At 48.0% G+C, this 18,158-nt stretch overlaps 1 protein-coding gene across 1 annotated transcript in view; it reads left to right on the top strand.

Moving 5' to 3' along the window:
- Positions 1–77: 77 nt before the first annotated feature.
- Nuak1 (NUAK family, SNF1-like kinase, 1) overlaps positions 78–18,158 on the top strand; it is a 71,106-nt gene continuing 53,025 nt past the window's right edge. The window contains exon 1 of the mRNA XM_013017911.1: positions 78–382. Coding sequence (XP_012873365.1) covers positions 125–382 — 258 coding nt within the window. The 5' untranslated portion in view covers positions 78–124. The remainder of the gene's footprint in view (positions 383–18,158) is intronic.

Here is an 18,158-nt window from a genome sequence, read left to right as displayed (position 1 = left end):
CCCCCCCCCCGCGCCGCTTCCCCTCCGCTGGGGGGGAATCCATCCCGACACCTCCCTCCTCCACCCCCCGTGCCCCGTGCCCACTCCCGCCCTTCCCCGCCCGGCTCGCCCCCCACGGTTGGTCATGGAAGGGGACCCCGCTGCGCCCGCGGCGGCCGACGGCCCCGACTTGGGGCTGGGGGCGCCGGGCTCTCCGCCGGAGGCGATGGCCGGGGCAGCTGCAGCTCCCGTGGCGGCGGCGGCGGAGCCCAGAAAGCCACACGGGGTGAAGCGACACCATCACAAGCACAATTTGAAACACCGCTACGAGCTGCAGGAGACGCTGGGCAAAGGCACCTACGGCAAAGTCAAGAGGGCCACCGAGAGGTTCTCGGGCCGAGTGGTAAGTGGGGAAGTTTCCCCGGGAGGTGTTGGGGGGTGGGGTGGGGACACACACGCACACACACACACGCGCACACGCACACACACACACACGCGCATACACATACACACACGCACACACACACACCCCGGCTAGCGGCACCGGGGATCCAGGGCGTGTGGCACCGGGAAATCCGTGCGCCTTAAGGTCTCTCTGATGGAGAGGAGGTTTCCCGAGGTGCGCCCCCCCAGACACCCCACTCTTCCCGCATCGCTCCCCGTGACTCAGGCATGTCTCTCCTGAAACACTTGTTACATCCCGTCTGCACATATTTTGGGGTTTCTCTCCTCCCCCCCATACCTTTTATTCCGGCAGTAAAGTAGGATTTAGGATTTGCAAACATTTCCAGCTTTCGGATCGTGGGGGCTTGCACGGGGCGCACATTTACAGCGTGATCTGAAATGTCTATTTGTGCTGCTCTTCCCCACCCCCCTCCCCTTCCCCCCAAAGCTACACCTCCTCTGCTCAGCTTCGGGTCCTGTCTCCCCACTGCGCTCCCATCCATCCCTCTTTCTGCATCCCTCCAACTCCCGTGGCCCGGTCCTCCCCCAGGCTGCTGACTCTTTCCTGCAAGGATGGCCGGACTTCTGCCTGTTTTGAACTCCTGTGGAGGGTTAGGGAGCAAAATCCATAGCCACCTCCACTGTGTCTGAGGATTGTGACAGTTTGCACACGGTGGCTGGTGGGAAGACTGACATGGGTGGCCGGGCTTCGGTTCTGGCTGCTGCCAGGCTCCACAGAGGGCCTGGGGGTCTGCATTGTCCCAGCCTCCTTGATTTGTTGTCATGTTCCTTTTCTGCAGAGCAAGGCCTTGAAATCCATGCAGCTTGTGGCTAGAGAGTTTGGTTCAAAGTGACTGACTGGCAGAAACATTTTGTGTGGTTGTGTGGCAGAAAATTAACATGGTTCTTTGACTTAAAGCAGATCAGATGTATTTTAATCGAGGCAGGGCCCAAGTCAGGATATTCCTCATGAGGCTTCTTAGGTGACCTTTGTGGGTAGGGGTGTGTGGCAGGGCCCAGGATTACTTATAAAGTCCAATACATGGCCACAGGGACAGGCAGAAGAACTGTCAGATGAAATGCTGGGGTTGACATTTTTCTTGTGCATTTGTGCAGGGACAGTTCTGTGGATGAAAAAAAAATGGGTACCAGTCAGCAAAGTTCAACCCCCTAATTATCCAGTAACTGGATTCCCCACCTCCATTTCTCATCCTTGATTCTCTGGGTTCAGGCAAAACTTTACCTCTGCAACTTAGGTATGTTATTAATTACTGGGAAATTTAGGGGCTTGGTACTCTATTATTATTAATAATTTTAGCTTCCTCTGTAGGAAACAAATTTGATGGCACACAAGTTGAGAAATTCGCTGCGCAGGTGTCGTGTTTATAGGTTAAAAATCCTAAAGAGGGGATGCCCTTTAATGAGAGAATGTGCTTTTGGGTTTGTGGAAGTGGCTGGGAAATGCGCACTTCATTCATGCTTTTCTTCTGAGGTGAGATAACCCAGGCTGGATGTTGAATAAGCAGAAACTAAGCCGAGCTCCTTGCTCATCGTGTCTCAATAGCTGTTGAAGAATCGCGCTGGGAAGTTGGAAGGCTGGATAATGAAAAGCAGATGCGGTTTTTGTGGAGCAGGTTGAGGAGGTGCGAACGTGCACAGGGTGTGTCTGCTATCTGTGGAGGGACCCCGATATCTAAGGAAAAGCCCGGAGCACACCGGAAAGAGGAGACCCTGTTATTTAATAGTAGACGACTTCCTGAGCTTCTCTGTGGCTTCCTGTCAGGCGTCCTTCTAGCTGTCTGGTCCACAGGCTGGGTTAGTCTGAAAGGCATCAGTAGGCAGGAGCCTGCTTTTCTCTTTTGGTGGGTGTCTGGCTCTTTATTGGTAGACATGGTGAACATTCCTCCAGGATTTATTCCTATTGCCACTAGGGGGCGCCCTGAGAACGCTATAGACTCACCTCTCGGCTGTAACCAGCGTCAGCTCTGCTTTTCCATTGTGCTATTGATTTCAGCTAAATTTCACATTTTACTAATAAAATAAAATAAAATAAACTGTGTAAAGATTTTGAAACTGGAAGCAGATCCAAGCCCAGAATCTGGCCATCCCCAAATGGCTTCACTTGCCTGCAAGATTTTCTCCTTGAGAGCTAATGGTAGAGTCCCTCTCCATTGAACACCTTGCACTTAACAGATGGTAAACTGAGGTTTGGAAGGAGGCTGTACGTTCGTCCTCCTTGGCTCTGAGTCCTCCCTCGCTGAGCACACTGCTCACAGATGGTAGAAAAACTTAAGTGAGAAACAAGAATTGTCAGATGGAAAATTCCTTGTGTCTGGCTGAACAGAGAATAATACATACACACACAAATAAAACAACCACAAAAAAAAAACAGGTCAGCAAGTTGTTCCTGTCCATTCAGTACCTGGTGACTCAGACTGTCAAGAGAAGCAAATAATAATAATATATTTTTCATCTAGAGTCTAAGCATGGAGTTCTGGTTCCAGGGATCCATGAGACTCTACCATTGGGTAAGGTCTCAATCCCTGCCTGCTGCATCTTGGGGTAGGTTGACTGTGATGTTTTATGGCTTATATTGGTACCAACCTTTTCGGCATCTCTCAGGAGGAACAGAGGGGTCTGCTCTGCTTTGCCAGTGTGAGTCAGGTGCTGCCCAAACTGTTGAAAGCAGAGAGAATCTCTACTCGTTCAGAAGAGACTGTTTTGTTTTTGAGATGAGAATGCTGTGGCTTGGAGTTGCACATCTGGAAAAAGGCTTCCTCAGTCAGCTAGCCCTGTCCTGTGGTACTGCATCACCTCCTGGTTCCATGGAGTACAGTTGTGAGGACGGTTGTAGAGGCCAGAGCTGCGAGTCAGCTGGGCCGGTCCTCTGTCTACTCCATGCTTCTCCTTGCTTCATCCCACCACTGCGTCAGCATGCCCATGAGATGGGGACTCCAAGTCTCTGGAGATTGTCAGGCTCATACTCTGAGCTAAGAGCCCTGACTTGCATTTAGATCTTTTGTAATGTTTCAGTTGCTCTGTGACTTTAGCTAACTGTGTAATGTTAAAGCCTCAGTTTCCTCATCAGCTTCTTGGGCTTATGAGAGGTGAATAAAATTATCCATGTAAATCCCCTGAAGTGGAAATGAGCCATTTTAGTTTCTCTTTTCCAGAAGGTTTTCTTTCTTACCTTACTTAGGGTTTTATTTAGATTTTTTTCTTTGTGCCTGTTGTGAGGCTTGAACTCAGCTTTTTCGCTCAAGGCTAGAACTCTATCGCTTGATCTACAGCTCTACTTTTGGGTCATCATACAATAAGAGTCTTGCAGACATTCCTGCCCAGGTTGGCTTTGAACTGTGACCCTCAGATCTCAGCCTCCTGTGTAACTAGGATTACAGGCATAAGCTATCTGCACCTGGCTGATTTTATTTAGATTTTTAGGGCCATTCCAAAAGCAGGATGCATTGGGCAATTAGCCTTAGATTGTGCAGAGAAGGTAGGGGAAATAATCAACTTTTTAGGGTAATTAAAATGCTAGATTAATTAGGGAGGCACATGCATAGGGGGGTGAGACAATCAGGCTAGATAGGATCTGAATATGTTTCTAAAGCCTGCAATTCAGGCTTCATTTATTGCACAACCTTTGTGGGCAGAGCGCTGGGGTGAGCCTCCGGGTCATCATACAGCATGCATGCGCCCTCAGTGCCAAACTCCTTGGACCTTCAGGCTCTACAAAGCATTGCCAACAACAACAACCCAGATCAAAACTCAATGTTAGCCAGGCACTGGTGGCTCATACCTGTAATCCTAGCTCTTCAGGAGGCTGAGATCTGAGGATCCTGGTTTGAAGCCAGCCCAGGCAGCAAAGTCCATGAGACTGTTATTTCCAATTAACCACCAATAAGCTGGAAGTCGAGGTAGGGCTCTTGAGTGTACAAGCTCAGGGACAGTACTCAGGCCTTGAGTTCAAGCCCCAATACTGGCAACAAACCCAAACATCTCAAGACCTCCACACTAAAGGCCAAATTCAACTTTGTATCTGCATCAGGTTTCTTTGGCATATGCTAGTAGGTGGTGTGTGGTGAGCTGGTACACTGTTTCTTAGAGGGGTCTGGAATGGGGGTAATAAAGCCATAGATCTGCCATGATGTTCCCAGAGGCCGATTTCAGAGTGTAAATCCCTCAGGTGGGGGAAAAGAAGCCCCAGAACTGGTGAAGTGACTTTCCCAGGTTGCACAGCTGGCAGGAGTGAGGTGAGTGGAAGCAACCTGCTTCTCGGTTTGGAATTTCTCTGTCATTTCCTGCGTTTTCATTAGTGCAACACACAGTCTGGCCATCACTCTGGAAGAACTTAAGAGTCTAGTAGCACAGAGGACTTGGGCCTTATAAATACAGAACTAATTCTGTTCGGTGTGACATAGATTTAGACCCCCATCTGCTGTATGCCAATCAACTTGGGAACTGCAGAGACGCAGTGATGAGTGACCCTCGCATTCCCTAGGCCACCCGTCCCTCTCCACAGAGAGGACACAGTCATTTCCAGTGAGCGTGAAGCTTGGTGAGTTCATTGGATTCGACCCTGGGCAGGATCCGCTTCTCCCACTTTCACCCCAGCTCCTGTCCTTACCGCAACGGAGATTCTTTTGGAGGGTATCACAGATGTCATGTGGTACAGTGCACATGCTTTCCAGAGATCACCCCTCATTTAGCCCTGATGCCTAGGGGGTGTGCACTCTGCTTGGACCCATTTTCTAGATAGAGAACATGACATGTAGGCAGGTGCAGGGTACTTGCCGTGGGCCACACAGCTAGATCGTGGTCCTCACATCTATCTGTTTGGAAACCCAATGGTAGAGACACTGAGAATTTGCCTGATGTTGCACAGCTGGAGTTCTCTAGATCTGAGCATGGTACTTTGACGATGATGCTAGAATCACAGCTGAGGTGATTCTTTTGTGGAGTGTTGTGGGTTTGTTTTTGCTTTTGTTTTGTGTGTATGTGCGTGCATGTGTGTGTGTGTGTGTGTGTGTGTATGTGTGTGTGTTTGTATACCAGCCAGTCTTGGGGCTTGAACTCAGGGCCTGAGTATTGACCTTGAGATTTGTTGTTGTTATTGTTGTTCAAGGCTAGTGCTCTACCATTTGAGCCAAAGCTCTACTTACAGCTTTCTGGTGGTTAATTGAAGCTAAGAGTCTCAGGGACTTTCTTTTTTTTTTTTTTTTGGGGTCCGGGCGTGGGGCCTGAACTCTGGGCCTGGGTGCTGTCCCTCAGCTCTTAAGCTCAAGGCTAACGCTCTACCACTTGAGCCACAGCGCCACTTCCGGCTTTTTTCTTATGTGGTGCTGAGGAATCGAACCCAGGGCCTCAGTCATGCACAAGCGCTCTACCACTGAGCCAACTTCCCAGCCCGCCTCAGGGACTTTCCTTCCTGGGCTGGCTTTGAATCGTGGTTGTCAGATCTCAGCTTCCTGAGTAGCTAGGATTACAGGTGTGAACCATGTGCACATGGCTTGTAGTGGGTTTTTATTGCTACTTTGAAAGGGGACATAGAAAAGGGGCTATGACATAGTGTGTGTGTGTGTTTGTGAAGGTATTCTTCACCAACTAAGGGAAGGGCAAGTATTTTTCAGAGCAACTTTGGATCTGAGCTTCGAAGCCTGAAACAGTGGGTGTTTTAGGAAGATTCACTGGTGTTGTTTAGGGAAAGGTGAGCAGGCTAGGGATGGAATGCAGGCTTGGAGGCAAGATGAGTCAGGTGAGATGAGGGCAAAAATAATAATTAATGTTAACTGATGGGCTCCTCATCACAATCCTCTATCATTCCACTTTTTCATATGAAGAAACTGAGTCACAGAGAGGTTAGCCAGCGTGTCCAAGGTCACATGCAACAGCAGAGCCAGGTGTTGGACCCAGCTTTGTACATGCAAGGCCTGTAGCCTTCTGAACGAGGCTGCCCTGCCCTGCTCTGTGTGTGCCTGTGGGGATAGGGTCCTGGCATGGGAAGAGAGAAGTTCCCAAGAGTTGAGGTGAGAGAAGATAAGCATCAGAAGCAAATTCTAGAGCGGGGAGGGGTCTGCTGATGGGGTGCTGCCTGACCTGAGCTTGTTGGCCCCCCTGAGCATATTAGAATGAATCAGATCAAGGAATTATCCTACACACACACACACACACACACACACACACACACACACAACACAGCTCTTTGTTCTCCAAGGAACCCAGACCCGGGCATCCCTGGCGGGTCTCAGTGGGTGAACAAGTTCACTTCCCTGCCTGCAGACAGAAAGGCACCCACTCCATGCCAGGTTGTGTTGATGGGTATTCTTAGGAGGCTGTGAGCGAGAAGGGACAGGAATCAAGGTCTCCTGTTTGAGTTCTACCTGGTCCGCCTTGAATCCAACCCACACTGATGCCCATCGTGGAAGCCTTGCAGAGTGCAGGCCCTCCGCAAAGGCCTACGGGATGGGACGGAGGGGAATCAATGAAGCAGGAGAAGGTTAGGGGTGGGATGCGGAAGTCGAGAGACTGTGGGTTATCAGCCCTGACCTCAGGAAGCATTTCAATTGGTCAGCCAGAAAAAACGTGCCTGGGAATGAATGGATGGCTGTGCAATGAAGTCTGCAGCGGCCGGCGGACCCTTCCTGGCACAGATGGTCTCTGGGTTCCATTCTCTCATACGCTGATGAGGGAGAGACGTGGTAGTAGTTCCAGGGTTTGTCGGGGTTCCTGGCCCGTGGCTTCCTGTCCTCAGTGGCCCTGGAGTCAGACAGCAGAAGTCTCATTTGTCTTTCCCACATGAAAGTCTTGGAGAGCATCTGTAAGTTATGATTTGTGAAGTATCTGCTTTAAAGCACAATGCATTTATCATCCTGCTGGCGCAGACAAACACTGGTGAGTACAGGAATGAGAAGATCTCAGGCCCCGCCATGGGAGGAGGGGGCTGGGCCATATGACCCACCCGTGAGTAGAGTCTGGCTGAATTGATAAAATTCCCTGGAAACAGCCCAAGAACAGCCAGATGTTGGCTTCACAGTGAGACTCTTTGGTAAACTTTTAACTGGATGTTAAAAAAAAAAAAAGAAAAGAAAAAGAAAAGCCAGGACTGGGCAATTCCACTTAGTAAGTAGTTCTGCTTAGGAGAAATGCAAACATAGATACACATAGACATATAGATACACATGGACACATAGAAACTTGTACATGTAATATTCAGTGTAGAATCATTTATAAGAGCCTCAAGATGGAAACTCCCCCCACCAAAAAAAAATACGTCCACCAGTTAATGAATGGAGGCATGAAATATGTTATGCTCACTTGATTTAAGGAGTGTGATTTATGACGGATTGCATCATTTCGCTTTTGGAATATGTATGGAATGTAATTTAGCAGGAAGAAGAAATGAAGTAGTTAACATGCGCACGCAGCAGAGGAGCGCAGGTCAGACCCACCGCAGCATCATTGGAGCTAGAGAACCTGGTGGCGATTGAAAGGTGCTGGTAGTGAAAACCATCTACGTACAATGTACAATTCCATTTCTCTGAAGTGTCCAAACCGAGCCATCCTGGAGAGGTTAGTGGTAGTCAGGAATATAGTGCAAGTTGGTCATCAAGAGGACAGTAGTAGCTGCTACTGGGCATGAGATTTCTTACTAGGGTCATGAAAATATATTTCAGTTGGGATGATGTTCACCTCACATTAAAGATGGGGTACAAGGAAGGGATGGGCAGAGAATGACAGCCCGTATCTAACAGGCCTTCAAGATGCCAATCCTCTGCCTTGGCAGCTAGTTACCACCCCCACCTCTCTCCTGAAACTTGAACTCAGGGCCTGGATGCTGTCCTTTACCTTTTCACTTAAGGCTGGCACTCTACCACTTCGAATCACAGCGCCACTTCAGGTTTTCTGGTGGTTAATTGGAGATAAGAGTCTCACAGACTTTCTTGCCCAGGCTTACTTTGAACCGTGACCCTAGATCTTAGTCTTCTGAGTAGCTAGGCTTACAAGTGTGAGCCACCAGTGCCTGGGTCCTGAGCCTGTTTTGAGCGAGTGCTCTACCACAGCTCCATGTCTGGCAATGTTAGTAGTTTATTGGTTATAGCTTGGATATGAGTTTCACAAACTTTCCTGCCCAGGCTGGCTTTAAATCACCATCCTTAGATCTCAGCCCCCCAAGTAGCTAGGATTATAGGCATGAGCTTGTACCCAGCTTATCTGTTGTTTTTCAGATAAAGTCTCATTAACATTTCAAGGCTGGCCTTGAACTTGTAAACCTCCTGCTTCCCTTTCCCCAGTTGGTGGAATTATAGGCATACACCATCACACTCAACTTCACAGAAGACTCTCAAAAACTAGAGCTGGTGTTGTTACAATTTTGGAGAGAAATCTTAGCATGGAGATCCTGAGGATCTTTTGGCTTATGATCCTTCCTGTTAAAATCCTTCTGAGGGTTGCATGAGGACTAAAGTCTCTGCTTGCAAACTCCCAAGTATCCAGGCCCCGAAGTCCTTATTCCTCTTCCCTGGCATTGGGTTAGCTTCCCCCCTGTATGCTGGTTGGATTATTTGTGTGCCTGTTTCCTGTGTTTCTTCCCTGTTAGGAAGGAATTGGGCTACTGTCCATCTTACTGGCTCTGCAGCCTGGTCTGTAGTGCAGTGCTAGGCCTCCAGTGGATGCTCAATAAGAACAAATGAGTGAACCACAAGTCCCTAGAGGAGAGAGTGCAGAAGGCAGAGGCAAAAGGAAGGATCCCGGGGCTGCGTCCTCCTTCGCAGGGTTACCTCTGTCCTCACCACTGCGCCCAGGGTAAAAATGCCAGCACTGCCCCCGTGTCTCTCCATCACGCTCTACGCTGAGGCTGGAGAGGGGGAGACCCAGCCCACTCCTGTAGCTTTGGGGAGCTCTGCGGGGCCCCTTCTCAGTGGGGATTGTTCCTATCCTGTCTTCTTCTGGATTTCAGCTCCACCCCCGGTCTCCACGCTCTGCTCCACGCTCTGCTTGGGGCAGCCCTGGTTCTCAGCTCTGCAGTGCTAGATACAAAAAGGCGTCTGCAAGGTTTCCAAAACATCTCTTCCTGGGGTCGTAAATCAAGCACTTTAAGAATTGTAAACCGGCTGGAGTGTGGGCCTTATTAATGCATGTCTGGAAAAAACACCATCGTGATGTGCCTTTTAAACTGGAGGCAAGAATTCCATTTCGTTGACTTTCATGAGAGCTCTCCGGCAAAGGCTCTAAGAGGAGGCTGCGGTGGGTTTGTGGTGGGGTTCAGTGGCTCACTGCTTAACGTCCATCTTTTCGGCTGAAGGGCAGATCTTCAGCTTAGGAAAGGCAGACTTTTCAACAGGCCCTTGCCCCTCCTGTCTGGGCAAAACTCCTCTTAAACATTGTCGATAGTCAAGCTGTGACTCAGTTTCTCCATCTGTAAAATGGGAACAACTGTGAGGGTAAATGAGATGTGTGTGGCCTTCTGTGAGCTGTTTTCGGAAGAAATCCCCTTGAGACAGGCAGGCTGGAGACTCAGCCTTCTCTCCACCTCCAGCAACCTCTGATACTGCATGACACAGAGTAGGTGCCCAGTGGTCAAACTGTCTTGGCTTTACCTGTTAATGGAACAGTGGAGACAAAATGGAGGCTTCATTGCTTGTGGCTAGGCTTTCAGCAGGAATGGCCTTGCTGGGGGAAGAGAAGTAGTTTCAGCTCTCAGGGGTTCAAGGCCAGTGCTCTACTACTTGTACCACAGCTCTACTTCTGGCTTTTTTTTTTTTTTTTTGGGTGATAAATTGGAGATGGGACTTCTTTTTTTGCCTGGCTTGGCTTGGAACTGTGATCCTCAGATCTCAGCCTCCTGAGTAGCTAGGATTTTAGGCGTGAGCCACCAGTGCCCAGCCCCCGGCTTTCTTAAGTAGGTCTAGGTGGTGGTTCTCAACAACCAGACTTGGTGTGAGAACGCCATGTTTCACCCTCTAAACTCCTTCCTGAGCTGGATGGTTGTTGGGACTGGGTCCCCAAATGACAAGCTTATCTGCCAAGCCTGGTGCCTGTCACCTCGATAGGAGCTGGGACTGTGTCAAGTTCAGGGATGGCACACTTACATTTTACCAGGGTGCTCAGAGGGGGTCTTGACTTTTTCTTTCGCTATTTTGAGCTCCGGGGGGCTTAGTGTTTTGGTTCTAGTGGGGCCAGCGGCTCACGGCTGCCTCTGCTCTTGGTCATACATTAGAACTCCCTGTGGACCCAGGTGTTCTCTCTGTGGCTTTCGCAGTGACTGGACGGGGGAAGAGGGGAGGCATTCAGCACCCAGAGACAACTCAGCACCAGGGTCTCTGGGATAAGACAGGAGATACAGGAGGTGAGGCTCTGGACTGAGCAGATGAAGGCGGGAGCCCTCTTCCCCAGTGAAGGCTTATTTCTGGAAGTCTCACTTAAAGGAAGATTTCACTAATAGGTTTGTGGCCAGCCCTTACTCAGCATGTCCCATTTGCCAAACCCAGTGCTACGAGCATCACCCTCACCCTTGAATATTCTCAGAACCCTCCCGAGAGGTTGATGCAGTCACTGTCGTCACAGAGGTTGCTGAAGCCCAGGGCCAGGCTACTTAGACCTGGAGGATGATGGAGACAATGCATGAACTCTGAAGTGACCACAGATGACTTCCTAAGAGGAGTAGAAATACTTCCGTTACATTTCCTTATGGAAATGATTCCTCTATCTCTTCTGGGTAGCAGATAAAAAATTATTTATTCACATAATTGTCGAGTTACTTTTGTGTGCCAGGCTCTGTCATAGGCACCTACGGAAGTAAAGAGAGGGGCACTGTCCCGAAGAGTTCACCCAGCTAACGCTTGATTATAGGTTATCTATCGAATTAACCCTTTTCCCTGTCCGGATCATCAGTCTTTGTGGTCCATACTAATCTTCCTTGCTGGTTCATTTAAGGAGATCAATTCCCTGTTGGCTTTTTTTTTTTAATCTTTCAGAGTTTCATCACTTTACATGAAAGATCCATTCTATAAGCCGTGTCTTCCTCCATATCAATTAAAAGAGATGCAAACAAACTTTGAGAAGCTCCCAGAGGTCCCTGATGCAGCCTAATTACCTTGTGCATGCTTCTTCGTAGATCCAAGAAGTACATTGTCTTCAGCTCACAAAAGCAGTGGGTGGGAAGAGGCTAATAGTTTATTGGGTATGCTCAGAGCCAGGCTTGTGAATGCATTCTCACGGGAAGTCATGTGATCACTCCAGATTGAGCCCCTGGTACAAGCTTAGTAGCTTAGTCCCAGGTAGAACCAGGAACAAATGAGCAGATGATGGAGTGAATGGATGTGCAGACAGCCAGGCGCAGACATCCTGGAGAGAGGAGAGGACTTACATGGAAATCTGAGTGTCAGGGGCCTTCTATGAGCCGAAGGGAATCTGCTCCTCCCCCCCTTTTTTTGGTCAGGAGTCGGGGGTGGGCTGGTACTAGGGCTTGAACTCAGGCTCTGGGAGCTCTTGGTTGGCTCTGTCATTCGGGGATGGTGCCTTTACTATTTGAGCCACTTTAGCTCTACTTCCAGCTTTTTGATGATTAATTGGAGAAGGGAGTTTCACAGATATTCCTACCCTGGCCTGGCTTCAAACCTTGATCCTCGGATCTCACCTCTCTGAGTAGCTAAGAGTACAGGCCAATGCCTATACTCTATAGATGCTCAGCTTCTCTAACAGTCTTAGAAACAGGAAACATTTATTGCGTGACCTGTATGTGCCAGGCACTTTATAACCTTCCCTTCCCATGTCCCCTCCTCTCTCTTCCCCTTTCCCCTCCTTTCCTCCCTTTGCTGGGGATGGAGCTCAGGGCCTTTGCAAGAGAGACAACTTTCTCTACCACTGATCTGGGTCCCCAGATCATCATCACAAGTCATTTTTGCAGACTAGGAAGTGGAGGCTTCAAGGACATCAGTGACCACAGTCATGAACTAGGATTTAGGGTCGGGCTGCCTGACTCTGGGGTTTGTGATCAGAACTTTGGCTTCATGCCCTCTCAGGTTGGTAAGCATCTGATAATCCCTGGCTCAGACAGCACAGAGAAGTTGTCTCTAATGCTTCTGCAAATAGCACTTGGGAAGTAGTGAGGCTCAGAGTCCCAATCATTCTGGGTCTTACTCATGTCCTCCTTTGGTCATGTGAGCCGGGCCCGGCACACAAGAGGAATGCAGCAGATGTTTGTGGACTAGCCGTGGAGTGCTGGGGATCCTGTCAGGAGACAATGGTGCTGGTCCCACTGTTGTGTGACAGCTACATTTGTGTGACCTTGAGCAAGACAAGCCTCTTTGGTGGCTTCATCTAATTTTTTTCTTCTCTTACATGAGAGCTTTGGGACTGATTTTTGTTTTAGGATTTATTCTTCAGCCAACAACTGGAGGAGGTCCTCAACTTACGATGGAGTTTACATCTAATAAACTGGATAGTGTAAGTGGTAAATACATTTAATACATTTAGTCTACCAAGTATGATAATCACCTTGAACATGTGTGATCCCAGGGTTGGCTAACACCTGCGGTTCCATGCCAACACCCAAAATCGTGCGAGATGGTTACCTGGGAAAAATATTCAGAATCGGAAGTGTGGTTTCTACTGCAGACCTATGGCGTTCACACCAGGCCTTTATGGAGTGTTTGCTCCAGTCACCTGCTGCCCCAGGTAATAGCGCTGGAGTGAGTACAGCAGAAGAGGTTTCTGCATCTTTGTTGCTTATGTTCTAGGCTCTTCCGCCAGTTGCATCTTGAGGATGGATACATCTTCTTGTCTTGTCCTCACTTTGCTTCAAAATGGCAGGGGCTGGATCCTCAGGGTAAGGGTGCTCATCAGCCTCCCAGAAATACTAGTAATAGGCATGCATGAGTGTCTTCTCTTTCTCTTTCTTTTTGTGCTGGTACTGGGGCTTCAACTCAGGGTCACTAGCTTTTGCTTGCCTTTGCTGATCAAAGCTGGTACTCTACCACTTGAGCCACATTTCCAACTTTTTACTGGTTCACTGGAGATAAGAGCCTCACAAAGATTTCTTCCTGGGCTGGCTTTGACCACAGATTTCAGCTTCTTGAGTAGCTAGGTTTACAGGCATGAGCTAGCCAGCACCCAAATAATGATCATTTTTCTAATGTAATCTCAGGATGCAAAAATTCTAGGACTACATAGAATTCAAGAAGAAAGTGAAGTCAAGCTCTGGTGGCTCAGGCCTGCAATCCTAGCTACTTAGGAGGCTGAGATATGAGGACCGTAGTCTGGGAAGGAAAGTCTGTGAGACTCTTATCTCCAGTTGACCACCAGAAAGCCAGAAGTGGTTCTGTGGCTCAAAGTGGTAGAGTACTAGCCTTGAGCAAAAGAGCTCAGGGACAGCGCACAGGCCCGGAGTTCAAGCCCACAACTGACAAGAAAGAGGAAGAGGAGCAGAAAGAGGAAGAGGAAGAAGAGGAGGAGGAGGAAGAAACAGAAGAAGAGAAGGAGGAGGAGGAGGATGAAGAAGCAAGCAAAAGAGGGAAAGCCTTGTCTTGCAGGGGAAATACCACTGTGTAAGTCAGAATGCAGCTGAGACCAGGAAGGTGTCAGGATAATGGAGCCAGGAAGGACACCTTGCTTCTTTGCCTGGTGATGCTTTTTTGTAAACCACAGGCAAAACCAAGCCACACCCACTCTCTCCCCACCCCCTCCACTTTGCTTCCAGCAGAAAGAGCAGTTGCATCTTGAAAGGACTCACCGAGGGGAGAGAAGACAAAACGAACTTTACAACTTGGTGGTGGGGAGGGAGGGAGGAGTTGGGGAGGTGAAGAGGGAAGGGATGGTAGGGGAAAAACAAAGGAGGAGGTAATAATGCTCGACAGGAAATGTACTCATTACCTTACTCATATAACTGTTAGCCCTCTGTACACTATTTTTGCAATAAAAACCGTATTTTTTTTTAAAGAAGATCATGACAAATATTTAGTATTTCTCCGGTGGCAACACAGTCTGAATTCCTCTCAGTCTCACAATGAGTTCTAATTTTGTGAAATGTTTGCATTAGCCACCAATTTTCTGGTGGAATTTAGGAGGCTTGTGTTTGTACTTAGGCTTGAAGTGAAGCATGCTCATAAAAGTCCATACGGTGTATCTGTCCCAATGGGATGTTCTAGCCAAGGACAAAGTGGCCATCAGCAGAGTGATGGGGAGAAGGAGAGCTCTTTGACAGCTGGGGCCAGGCTTTGTGGACAGCGTTGTGTTGTGGATCTGCAGTCCTTGGGGTTTGGCCACGCTGCATACCAATTCCAACTGATCATGGGCTGTAAGAATTCCAGCCCATGGGCTGGGGAGATGGCTCAGTGGTAGAGCGCTTGCCTTGCATGCATGAGGCCCTGGGTTCGATTCCTCAGCACCACATAAGCAGAAAAAAAAAAAGCTGGAAGTGGCGCTGTGGCTCAAGTGGTAGAGTGCTCGCCTTGAGCTGAAGAACTGAGGGACAGCACCCAGGCCCAGAGTTCAGGCCCCAGGATTGGACTAAAAAAAAAAAATGAATTCCAGCCCAAGCACAATGCCTTGTACCTATCTTTGACCTTCCAGTTCCCAGAGACCATTAGGGCATCCGGGTAATTGGGTGACAGGAGTTTGAAAGTGCATGTGTACTCTGTATGCTTATAGCACATGCTGTCCTGGGTTCTGATGATCAGTTCCCATCTCTTCCCTCACCTGTACTGTTTACTAAGGAACTCACACGGCTATTAAAATTAATTATAATTAAATACAATGCAAAAAAATTCTGTTTCCTGGTTGCACCAGCCACGTTGTAACTGCCTGTAGTCCTGGGTAACTAGTAGTCACCCCTGGACATTGCAGAATTAGTTTCTACAGACACTCAGTTTAAGGAGAGCAGAGACAGGCTGTACCTCTTACCTTGCTGTTAGCAAGTCAGTAACTCTTGTTTTTATCTGTGTCTCGTATCTCTAGTGTATGGAATGTACTCCAGTAAGTAGGACACACCTACTAAATGACTTTTAGAATGCAGGAGTGAATGAATGAATAAATGAATGAAGACTTTTAGAATTGCCACTCAGTGACTCCTTTGATATTTGTTGAGTGTGTACCATGCATCAGGCAAAGTTCAAGACGGTGGGATTAGTGGTTAGAGACAGATAGGGATTTCCCAGTGAAGGAGCTTCTCCAGTCGGATGATCCTTCCATTTAGCAGGACGAGTGAATCTTTGGGGTGTGCTTGTTGAAAGGCATCGTGCCTCCCGGTTTGATTCAGACAGACTGTGGTGGGACCAAAGGACACCTGGTACCCTCTGCATTATAACCAAGCAACTCAGGTAAATGATGAAGAGATCCATGGTCTATATTTTGAGAACCCTAAGGTAGTGGGAAACTAGTAGCTGCACTTACCTAGGCCACTTTCTTTAGTCCTTACTTTCTGTTGTATTAAGGGTAGGATTCTAAGACCTTGAGTTCTTATCTTGGGCTAGAAGCATGAGAGCTCTTTCCTTGCTATCCTATCACGGAATAATAATTACATCAACGACTACACAGCAGGCATTAGTTCAAGTATGTTAAGTCGCTACCCTCAGTCCGTCCTCATGGTTAGCCCTAAGATGTACACAGTTAACACTGCCATTTGACAGGTGGTTCAACCAAGGCACAGAAAATTAAATCACTTGTCTGCATTTGCACGACTCCTAAGTGGGATTCTAACCCTGGACTTCTGTGATACCAGCCATTCACTGCCACTGAACTTGACTTAATGGCTTCTTGAATATCAAAGTGGGTCTTCAGGGCCAGTTGCTTGGAGTCAGAGGTCGGGAACATTTATGAAAAGTCTGTTTAGAAAATTAACACACATGGCCTTATGGTGTGCACTTGCCCATCTCTGCTCTTGAGGAGCACGGTGAATTCATTCAGTGGACATTCATTCCCCGGGGCTTACTATGTGCCACATTTGTGCCTGTTTGGATAGGGATTTTCTGCACAAATATCTCACCCAAGACAGCTTTTCTTTTACACAGGAAAAGCCAAGCAAGTCTAAAAAGTAATTCCCACCCCCTCCCTTTTTGCTGCTTAGTATCCCTTTTTTTAAAAATATAGTTTTGATGTTTCATACACCAGAGGTTCTTTTGTGTATGTGTACATCCTTCTTGCTACTAGAGGTTTAGGCAACCCGTGCTGTCAGCACCCTTGTTCATGCTTGCTTCTTGGGAAAGCTATAACCCTCTTTCCACTCCCCCACTCTCACCCCTTTAAATCACTTAGGCAGGAAATTCCTTAGATTCAAGAACTGTCCAGAACTCCTGAGCCACATGAGCCAACTTTGCAAAGAAGAGAAGGGAGTCGGGTTGGTATTATAGACTACACATATGTAGGTATGCATGCATGCATGTGTGTGTATGTGTGTATGTATCTATATATTTACATATATTGCATTTGCTCAAACTTTTATTTTTCTCTTTTTCTTATTATCTTTAAGTAGTTGTACAAAGGAGTTGCCACTTAGCATAGCAGTTTATATGAGTAGAGGCCTAGTTCATGGTAATTCAAATGACAGCATTGAGCGTCACTGGCTGCAGCAGGCCCACAGTGGGGGGTCCAGGGTCTGTACCCCTGACGGTGTCTTCATTCTGGCCTGGTCGCACTGGAGGCCTTGCTCTCTGGGAAGATGTGTCTCCTCCGCGTTTGCTCCCAGTACATTTGCTTCATAGAGGCCGAGTTGTCCAACAAGTCATCCCACTAGGCCTGGGCCGGGGACCTTTTGCTCTCGCATCATAGGCTGCCTGTAAATCGGTAGCTGGCTTGTTTTCTTTCTAGGCCCCAGTTGTGGTGACCTTTGTGTGTTTGTTTATTTCAAGGAAATAATTCCGTCCTGCAAAACTGATTCCCCGGGGGCTACAGAAGTATATTTGGAGGCACTCCTTGTAGTGGGGTGGCCTGAAATGGCCTCTCCGAAGAAGCAACAGCTGCTTCCTTTCCCTAGCCCCTTCTGACTCTGTCCTCTGAGAGTGTCCTCCCCTCCTGAGAGTTTGAAGGCTCCATGGTAGGGCTCTTCCACACATGTCTGCACAAAGCTCTGCTTGTTAACAACTGCGATAAAAGTGATGAGAACAGTCAGCCTGTTGGCCGCATATGGAGCTGAGGGTTAGGCACGATATTAGGCTTTTTCTTTTTTTTTTTGTTGGTCGTGGAGCCTGAACTCTGGGCCTGGGTGCTGTCCCTCAGCTCTTCAGCTCAAGGCTAGTGCTCTACCACTTGAGCCACAGCGCCACTTTCCGTCTTTTTCAGTGGTGCTGAGGAATCCAACCCAGGGCCTCATGCATGCAAGACAAGCACTCGACCACTGAGCCACCTTCCCAGCCCCTATGACTTCTTTTTTTTCTAGTTATCCAAGCTCACTCATTTATGAGCCATATCCTTTTAAAAACTGTAGACATTTCTTCAGGTAAATGTATACCTTTTTTTTTTTTGGCCTGGTTAAAACAAAGTACTTTGGAGGCAGGTTGAACCCTTTCCTTTGACAGTATTATTTATTATTATAACTATATCTGGAATCATTTATAGTTATTTATAGTTTATGTATCGAGTGCATTAATTTCTTTTCATGATCTTTTTGGAAGAAAATTCTTTGTTTCTTATAGTAAATGGAATGTTCCACGCCGCATTTTCACAAGAAAGAAAAGCTTAAAGGGTAAAATGGAAGCTGTGTCCTGTCCTGGTTCTGTCAATGAGGCTGTTTCTACTTCCATTCT

This window comes from Dipodomys ordii, unplaced genomic scaffold (genome assembly GCF_000151885.1).
Source record: "Dipodomys ordii isolate 6190 unplaced genomic scaffold, Dord_2.0 Scaffold3, whole genome shotgun sequence".
Taxonomy (NCBI): domain Eukaryota; kingdom Metazoa; phylum Chordata; class Mammalia; order Rodentia; family Heteromyidae; genus Dipodomys; species Dipodomys ordii.
The sequence above is the reverse complement of the archived record's forward strand: the minus strand, read 5'-3'. Positions and strand labels throughout refer to the sequence as shown.